The 10,095-nt window shown below is 40.0% G+C and overlaps 1 protein-coding gene across 4 annotated transcripts in view; it reads right to left on the bottom strand.

Annotated features, from left to right (window-relative positions):
- Positions 1-27: 27 nt before the first annotated feature.
- Positions 28-10,095, bottom strand: part of LOC145466451 (uncharacterized) — a 31,636-nt gene continuing 21,568 nt past the window's right edge. For all 4 annotated transcript variants that reach the window (XM_081450171.1, XM_081450170.1, XM_081450172.1 and 1 more), the window contains 3 exons: positions 4,709-4,940; positions 3,883-3,995; positions 28-3,430 (listed from right to left, as the gene is read on the bottom strand). In XM_081450171.1, coding sequence (XP_081306297.1) covers positions 2,624-3,430; positions 3,883-3,995; positions 4,709-4,940 — 1,152 coding nt within the window. In that variant the 3' untranslated portion in view covers positions 28-2,623. The remainder of the gene's footprint in view (positions 3,431-3,882; positions 3,996-4,708; positions 4,941-10,095) is intronic.

The following is a 10,095-nucleotide window of genomic DNA, read 5'->3' as shown; positions in this document are numbered from 1 at the left end:
CGCTGTGCGAGTCCGGTTTTGCTCTTTTGTTTGTTATGTCTGGCACATGTGCATGGTGCACGGAGAAACTCAATCTCGTCCCAGAGTATCTCGTCTTTTCGTCCCCTGGAAGAGAGATCCTGGGAAAGAAGTTGAGATAAACTAGGGACGCACAGAACGGCTGACCATCTGGCTCGTAATACAAGTTTAACTTGGGAAAATAATGTTTGTGTCTTCGTCCACTAGGAGTCATTGTTGATCAGTGAATTTACAATAATTACCTGCTATAGGACTTAGCTGTTAGAGACGTATGAGAACAAGGCTGATTAATGTCTGTAAAACACTTGCTTAACTTTTTCGCATCTCTAGGGTTAAGTAAAAATACAAAAGTGCATGTGAAATTCCAACACTCTCCTTTCGCTCACTGACAGAGCATCCGGGTGGTGAACTGCAAGCTTTGTAGGCCTTTCATGAGGAGAACCGACCTGCCACAAAGTATTCTCTAGTCCAGTTGTTCGCGTTCGGCACGTAGTGACCTCACAGCATTTCTCTCGAGCAATCTTTCCCCCACGCTTCGAGTTTTCAAAAATCGTGTGGAAATCAGTGCCGCTGGCTGGAGAGTATTGCTTTGTCCTCTAACATGGTGACCGAAGTGATTTAGGCCCCACCTCATAAGCTGTTTGTATGTATTCCATTTCTGACACCAGTTCTCTTATTTAGTTTTGAGATGAGAACTATTTAGCGGAAGAGATTTTTATCCATGAGTTACGGAAGACGAGACTGCCTGTTACTTTTTAGTTTGGTCAAGTATAAGAAAGGATAGGAAAGTATTGTATCGCGGATAAGCACTCTCTCTACTACGCGCCCTCCACTGTCCAGAATCAAGGGTCCAGTCCATAAACCTCCTTATTTTAGACTGTACACTCGAGATTGGCAGGAATAAAGTACAAGAGGGATTCTGCTGATCACATAATCAGATGCAAGTCCAGACCGATGTAAATTTTCAAAATTCACACCCACCCCGCTGGTGTTTTCCTGGATCCACGTGCCTCTCTAAATAACGTGGTGTAGTCCCAAAGGAAATGAACATCAAAAGTCAAATTAAAGAAACTTGTGTTTATTTCTAAATAGACAATTTATTTCATGCATGTATAAGTAGACTGATATACTTGGTTTAATATACTGCCACAACCTCGCAAAGCACTTGGGAATGATGTGTTTGATGTTGACTTTGTAGAAATAAAAAACAGCATTTATGTAACGGTAAAGGCGTTTCGATGCTAGCAAATTGTTCAACAAAAGTTTTTAGAGACGCTGACACTCTAAGTCCGAGAAAAGAAAACTAAACTGAGCCCACCCCAAGGAAAATTTCTCTCGTGATTTATGTCGCTCCAGCGCTGTATAAAACAGCCTCGTTCCCAGGACCTCTTTACTTCCCGCCCCCAGGAGCGAGAGAGAGGAATGGGGCGAGAGGGAGAAAGGCCCTTGGAGCGAGGTGGGGTATAAAGAAGAAATTTAAAGATGCTGAGAGTTGACTGTTATCGGTCAATGACTGGCACTTCTGTCAGTGTCGACTAACGTAAGATATACTCTCTTAGCTAACAATTAGTTTTAATAACGTTTACACTGACTAGAAACGTCTAAGTTAACTGGGACTGGTTGAGAATGTGATCGCTATTTTTCGAAATTTCTATATAAAAAACTGTGATGTTATATCTAAATTACTCCACCTGAGGTGCTTTTCGTGATTTTTACACACTATATAAATAAATGTTTTATATCTAATTATAAAATTTCGATCATGTAACAGGCGCTCTTGGCGGTCAGTTGCGAGTCGTTTTTCGCTGGCTGATGTTAACACGAGTATGACGTGTAATCAGTGTGTTTTGTTGGCTTAATTTTAACGATATTTTTAATCAATGACTAACTTTGAAGAAAAGGCAGATTGATTATGAAAAAGGTTTCGTCCACAGTTTGTCAGTTATTTATCGATTCTGATAATCCTTCTTGGAGCTGCGGTCCTCGTTAACGTTTGGCCAAAAGATACCTCATGATCAAGTTACCGTCAAAAAAAGTTACAGTCAAGCCTCCCGTAAGCGGGCACCCTCGGGACCAGAAAAAGTGTCCACTTACGAGAGGTGTCCACTTATGGGAGGTTAAAAATGCAGTGTATGTATGTGGCTGGGACTATTACTAAGTGTCCGCCTACGGCAGATGCCCGCATTCGGTAGCGGAGGTTCGATTATAGAACAAAACTAATTTAGTACTTGAGATAGCGGAGTTTTTGTTGTACTTCAAAAGAATTTATTTGTGATAGTCCCCTTGGTTGCTCTTCCCTTCTTTGCCTCAGACAAGGCACAAAGTGCATCTCGAAAATTAAAGCCATCGTCAAGTCACTGTCAGAAAATATTGAAAGATACTCCTTAGCTTTCTATAATCAGCTTAACCAAACTCCTCTTGTACATGAGGCAAGAGAAAGTTGCCCCATTCAGACTTCTGCAAAGACCTGAGGATTTAACTCGAGCTCTCTTCAGTAAACTTTGACTAGTGCTAACATAGATCTGTCTTTAGAAGTCTCTTGCTTCACCGTTCCGTGCATAGAGGGATGAAATTACAACCAATGTACAGCGGTTCGTATTCTGCGTCATGTAAGCAGCGTGCTCTTTCTGTTGCCAAAAACGATCTCTTGGATGAAGATTGCAAGCACCGACACCCATAATATACCAATACTAGACACCTTCTCCCACGATAGGATCATTCCACCTACAGAGAAACCCACCTCCTTGATAAGGCCTTGTAAGTACATAACATACGACTTGAAATTAAACTTGCTTTTCTTGCCAGGTTTGTTAGCGGTCGGTGGGTCACTTGAAAGTGGCGTGAAGCCTGGGTTTAGAATGCAAGTCGGAGGCAGCCGTGACTCTGAAAAGGTGTCTTCGTCACCGGTCTCCACATCGACCAATCGCATCGGGTTTTGAACTCCCAAGAGATTTCGATTTATTCCATTTGATGCCGCATCGTCCCCCAGAGAGGGTCTAGGCTCACTGGTCTGCGATTCGCGCCTCACTGCCGCGAGTGACATGCGTCTGTCCTGCCGTAAAATTAGTCTCTTTCGCTTGAGCGTTTTTAACAAGTTCGTACTGGCTATCAAAACGCTTCGAGAGCGGTTGACTTTCAGCTTCTTCATCGCTTCTTGATATTCATCCATGTCTTCTTCCTCGGACTCGCTTTCGTCCGATTCGGGGTGCTCTCCCCAGGACCTCACGACCGACGCGACGTAGGCCTGGTAGTTTTCTGTAGCCCACGCTGCTAGGATCAGCGGTAATATGCTCCATATCGAGGGAACTAGCGCGAACCAAAGATAGATTGCCCGTCGATTGAAAAACAGAAAGTTGTAGCCGTTGATGACAAAGGACAGCACTGTTGTCAGAACGAGGTTGCACAACATGAACTAGAAATGGTAAAACGAAAAAATGTATCAAGTAAACTTACTTTAAGTCTTCAGTGGAAGGCGTGATGGGTGGTAGGGTAACGTGCATGTTGTCATGTTTGAGAGAATATATCCCCGAAGGGAAGGAATTCGGAGCTTATCAAAACCTGGCCTGTTTTAATCACTGTTCCTGTGAATCTCTCATAAATACGTATACAATAACACTGTAGTTCCAAATAATTGTCAACAAAAAGAAGCTAGAGTATTCACGGTATTTCTTCAATCTGGGACGCTGAAATTTAAAATGGATCACGGAAACACATTTTTGGGCTATGCCAAATTATAATGCTAACAGCAACAGTTGTTAGGTGAAAGTAAATATTTCTTGAGCACCGTGAATTCTTTACAGCAAAGCATATTTTTCTGCCCACCCCTGTCCCTGGGAAAAGAAGATAATACAAATGTTTCGTTACCAAGCAAGCATTTGAAGATCTTCTGATAAACTGTGATCTATGCTCAAAGAGCTGCACTGCCTCACGAAACGTCAGTCTGACATGCTGTTCACGAAATTCCCCTTCCACTCCGTCTGAAAACAAGAAAACAGAAAAATAATTAAATAAATAAACAAACAAACAAATAAATAAATAAATAAATAAAAGCCTTTAAATACCGGAAGGCTATTATGATTGCAGTAATATAGCAAGCAAGAGAGACCGTGTTTTATCATATTTCAGAACACAGTGAACAGAATGATTTCCCGCACAGTGGAGCACTGACATTGGAAAACTCGAGGTGTTTGGAATTATGGGGAAGCAATGTTCGAGCGGGTTGATCTATCCTCTTATTCGAAACTAAAACTAATGAGAAAACGGAGAAATAAAAGCACAAAATCTAAATGGCAGGTACATCAGATATCCTAATCTCATCGCAGTTTTAAAGTCGTTGAATCATAATGAGTTGGAGAAGTGCGATTCTATAATTAAGAAACTTTCATCCTTAAGCCGTGTTAAATTTAGGAATCAACTTTTGAGATTAAGTGAGGGTATAAAGACTTGGATTCTGAAGAAAACAGTCAGACAATATTCCTGGAAGGAGATGGAAATTCAGCAAAATTCAAAACTTGCTTATAATTTGCAACAATATTTCAGCTGAGCGACTCGAGGAGACGGCGGAAATTTAACAGCCAGTAATATTTTCTCGTGTCAATTGAAAGAAGACTCAAAGAGGACTCAGCGAGGAGTCGCTGCGGCCAGAGTAACATGCTTTTTATAACACTAAAAGATACTAGTATTTATTTACCTCTAAATTCCTTCATCGAGGTACCAGTGACATACATGACGAACAGAATAATGACAAGGAACAATATATATCCGTATAGCACATGAAGTAAGCTGAAGACTCTAACTATGTTTAGAAGGATGGACAGCCACGGTATTCCCAGGTCAAGCTGTACAGCATCATCGATGAAATAACACACGTATTGACCGCACGCTGCTAATATGCTTGCTGTGGGTAATAACCAGGGCAGTTTCTGTGGAAAGTCAAACGAAGAGTAAATAAGCTAGAGAATCATCCTTTCAAGTCAGATAAGAAGATTTACGGCGAACGTACCCAAGAAGATGAAAGAATTTTCGATTGTTACTGTGAACACAAAAATGAAAAGAGCGGAAGAACCTAGAGTCAACTCAGATATAGAATGGAAAACCCGAAGATCTTCTGCCGGACTACTTTTTGTGAACTCGGAAAAAGCACGACCTGAAATACCCGAGGTGCTCGAAGATCTTCCGAGTCTTATTGTGAACTAGGAATTCGAACGAGCGGATGTAACCTCCGAGCGAGATTCTAGCTACGATTCCTATTACGAACTGACACAAAATAACAAGAGCTGAAGTAGCTAAGTACCCATAGATTTTCCGAATCTTATTCACAACTTAGAGGCAACGCTAGCGGAGAGAGCTAGGTTCTCAGCCTGACAAGAGTAAATCACGATAGTTATTGGTGAATAGTAGTAGTGAATACGCAACGAATCAGCGAAGTTGACTATCGCTTACAGGACACAGGAGCGAGTTAAGTCTAATTGTCTTGGTAGACATTCTAAAGGATTACAGTCACATTTATGTGCCATAATTTAGTCAATACTCAAGAAATGTTTCTATTTGAAAAGCACCGTGCACGTGCGAGCGATCGTTTTCCATCAGCGAAAAGACGACAGAGACAACCGAGATTCGCCGATTCTACTAATGGAGTTCAATTCTTTTTATGGCCTTTTTTAACCGTTCAATGAACTTCCTATTAACCAACCTTGCTCGGGACTGCCTGGGACAATAGCGACTTTCTTTTTTTCTGAACTCTTTCCTCACTACGATTGATCTGTGTACTGTCAAGACCTAGGGCAGATATTCCTCAAGTACGGACCGCGCACTTGGCGCGGTGGCCTCATGGTTAGTGCGCTCGTCTCCGGATCGAGCGGTCCGGGTTCGAGCCCCGGCCGGGGACATTGTGTTGTGTTCTTGGGCAAGACACTTTACTCTCACAGTGCCTCTCTCCACCCAAGTGTATAAATGGGTACCGGCGAACTTAATGCTGGGGGTAACCCTGCGATGGACTAGCATCCCATCCAGGGGGGAGAAGAAATACTCCTAGTCGCTTCATGCTGCAGAAACCGGGATAAGCTCCGGCCTGATGGGCCACTTGGCTCGTGTGCAGACTTTACCGTTACCTTTTTACGGACCGCGCGCTTGGTTAATAACATCATGTATTCAGTATTCTTTATTGGTGACCTTCAATGTTTGCACCTGTGTAAACCGTAAAGTTCACAATCTGCTCAGATAAAATTTACAATGCATATTCTAATTCAGTGTCATTGAAAATCAGAGCTCAAAGCTCTATATAGAATAACGCGTAGCTAGCGAGCGCTTAAACAATGCTTCAATGTTCAACCGTTGTCTCGCAGGCCGCCCATTGATTCCAATTGCTCTTCAGATGAATATGAGAAACGAATGAAAATTCTCGCGAGTTTCGAAATTGACTCCCCGTCTAAACGAACTTAGATCCCGTTCACACTTCGCTGGAGAAATTTGAAAACGCATCTTTATTTCTACGGTTAGGCCTACCGTCTACACTAATCCGTCACGAAAATGGAGCTTAATTTTCAAACACGCTCTTCAAACAGGAGGAATTTGGAAACGCCGGCTTTTCGTTTTCGTGGGGACGAAAAACATTTTGAAAACGGAACATTTCGAAAACGATGGCGTCACGATAATCATGTGAATTCCCTGACTGAGTTTTCCTCAAACACAAATCCAAAATGACCGGTTATTGTTGCGTTTTCAAATTCCTTCGGCGTAGTGTGGACGGAACCTTAATTCAAAATGCCCAAGAGTGATGCGTGCGCGATGCCATTTGCTTCAAGACAAGCAATCATTCAGATGACAATTTCAAAAAAGCACCACACCTTCACGTTTATTATGATGTACAAGATTGCCGGTTTTAGCCTCAATATAATCTGTGGAAAAAACTGTATTCAAGTAAAAGCTACTGATCATCAGGAGCTGTGATCAGTTATTTCATGTGGTACTGTTAATTATACTGTCGAAGGAGGCTCTCGTGTTGAAACACTAGTGATCCTTCGAATGAAAGCTATTGAATAGTACTTTGATGCGGTACTGTTAATTATGTCATGCAAGGCGATTCTACCGTTTTAGTCGGTGCATGTCTCCTCTAGTGAATGCTACGGTGATTACAGAAGTACTTTCTCGTTGTGGCGTTTCTGCTTTTATTTTTTTATATGTTTTTATTTTTTTATTTTTTCAATTTTTTCATATGTAAACGAAATTTTAGAAACTAAAGGTTTACCAAGATGCATATGTGATTTGAAAATAATGAACACGCTCTAATTCCTACTTTCCTGGATAACTTTCTAATACATTAATCAGTTTACAACATCTTTTCATCAACTAATGCTTATGCAACGTATTAGGAACTCCTTATTCGCCTCTTTTAGTGGAAACGATTTATTAACATTCCTCAGTCGGTCTCCCTTGAACCGCTAACAAGTTTTGTTTAGCACTGAAAGGGTTCAAAGTCGGCGGCAAAGTTGCAAATAGACGTTTGTGAACAAGAATGAAGTAATTAGGAAGACATGAAGTCCTTGACAGAAACTACTTAAATAACAGATGTAGCTTTAATGAATCTTGTGCCATTTGCCTGTTTTGACCTTCGTTTTAGGCCGCGTTTACACTACGCCGAGGGAATTTGACAATGGAGGTTTCCCTATGAAAACGCATCAAATGCTTTCCGTCCACACCACGCCGGAGGAATTTAAAAACGCAACAATCACCGGTCAGTTTTTATTTGTGTTTGAGCGAAATCTCGGTCGGGGAAATCACATGATTATCGTGACTTCATCGTTTCCGAAAAGCTCGGTTTTCAAAATGTTTTCCGTCCGCACAAAAATGAAAAGCCGTTTTCAAATTCCTTCTGTTTGAAGAGTGTTTTCGAAAAGGCCCTTTTTCGTGACGGATTAGTGTGGACGGTAGGCCTAACCGTAGAAATAAAGCTGCGTCTTCAAATTTCTCCTGTATGGTGTGGACGATGCCTCAACTTCACTCGAGTGAGGTTTGGAGTTTTCTCTGATTCAGAATTGTGTAGAGAACCATATTTCTCTTCAGATTTAGTCACTCGTGTAAATTTTCTCAAAACCTTTCAGTTCCACCCCAGACACCGTGTTAATGGTGAGGTTCATTCATTGCTTAGTATTGTTTATAAATCAATTGTAATTTCCGCAGGATATCTCTCTAACCGCGAAGGATTACTATATCCATAGAGAAGCCATGTTTAGAAAAACACAACCCCAAATGTAATAGTTATTGTCTAATACGCCTGAATGAATATACACGCGCTGTACACGAAAACCCCCGTTGTTTTTGTTGTTGTTTTATCAAAATAAAACGTTTTGCCATTCAAAATGAAAACATTGCTTACCAAGGATAAATGTTTTTAAAACAATTAACTGCAAGAGGAATAACAATATTGAAGCTTAGCGGTATATAACTACAGTTGTACGAATTTTCAAGCAATTTTTGTGGGTATGATCCTTAATTAAGCACATTATTAGAAAATGAGCTCTTTTCTTGTGAATTCAAAAGGAGGAAGTTCATTTAAATAACTGACGTTAGTGATGTGTATTGAAAAACAGGACTAGATATTCGAAACGTTATCAAACGAAGCTTTTAGCATTTTAACAAAAGAGTGCGATTTGTCCTCAGGAAATTTGCAAAACTAATGACCTTATAACGCTGGGAAACTGCGTTAACTCGTGTCACGTTTTCGTATATCTTTGAAACTGGATAAACTTGAAATTGTGCATAGAACATTCTTTTCGGAATTTTGGTTCAATTCAATCTTGAGGGGAAAAAATGACAAGCGCTGTTTAGAAATGTTAAAGGTTATAATACACATTTTGGCAAGTCAATTTATAAGACAAATTAGATCAAATCCTAACTTTCTATAAGCTACTTGAAAGTATATTGACTGCAAAATACAGTGTTGTTTAGAGAAGGTGATATGTTATTATTGCGAATGACAAATTTAAGTCTTCGAATTTCGAATATCGAAGCCTCTCGCGGGTTTCAATAAATTCACAGTGTGATAATGTAAGATAACGGTGGATATTTTTCGTTTGTTGGTAAACAAGGTGATTGCAAATGGAAATGTCGTTTGAGAAATCTCGCAAGTAATATTTTCGCACTTGAAAAATAAACATGCAGTCCTTCTAAATTTCCTGGCACTTTAAATCTGTTCGCATCTTTCACAAAATCTAAAGAAAACCAAATAGACGTTATGTTGTCCTTAAATATTTTGTTAATATATTCAAATTACTTACCAGGTAAGGACTTGCGATTGAAATTAAAAAGCACAGTTGTGCGGAAATGCAGAGCCGGCACTGGAGATAATTTCAAAGATTCAGTTATTTGTTTTCAAAAGGACTCATGTTATGAGCTGAGCTCAAACAATGCTCGTTGTTTCATCTGGGAGATCCGAATCAAGATTCATCTAAACAAATATCCCGTAATTTTTGATGTTTATTACTTCATATTATAACTATAAACGACAGGCAAAAGGGGTTGTTTAGAGATCCAATTTAGATCAATTGATGTAAAAAGCCGCTTTCTTTCTCTTCTATCTGATCAAGCTTAATTATGATTCAAGACGAGCCTATCCGGCCAGAGAAGAAAGAGTGTTATGTTACAATATATAATTTCGATGTGTTTGTTTTTCTTTTCTCTCACTATATAGTATACACAGCACTAATCCTGCGAAGGATGGTTTTATTTTCAACTGTGGAGAGTATTAATGAATATTTATGCATGAAAATAAATTATATCACCTTTCCCTAAGACCTATGCACCGTGAATTTCGATATTCGTGCTCGAGAAACTCGGGAAAAACGACATCTTCTAATGTATTACATAATATGACGGAAATATCCGAAATTTGCCCACTTTTTTTATTGTTATTGAAATGAGAGTTATTTGAAGAGGATCTTTTTGTGAAGGCTGAGGTTAATTCTTATTTGACAGGTGCTGTAATATAGCTTTGCCGAAGACAAACTTCATTGTAAAATCAGCGAAGATAGTGAATACTCATTGGCACAAAACGTTGTCTCTTTCCTTGCTTTCATTTCG

This window comes from Orbicella franksi, chromosome 13 (genome assembly GCF_964199315.1).
Source record: "Orbicella franksi chromosome 13, jaOrbFran1.1, whole genome shotgun sequence".
Classification (NCBI taxonomy): Eukaryota; Metazoa; Cnidaria; class Anthozoa; order Scleractinia; family Merulinidae; genus Orbicella; species Orbicella franksi.
Note: the sequence above shows the minus strand (reverse complement) of the source record. Positions and strands in the feature narration are given on the sequence as shown.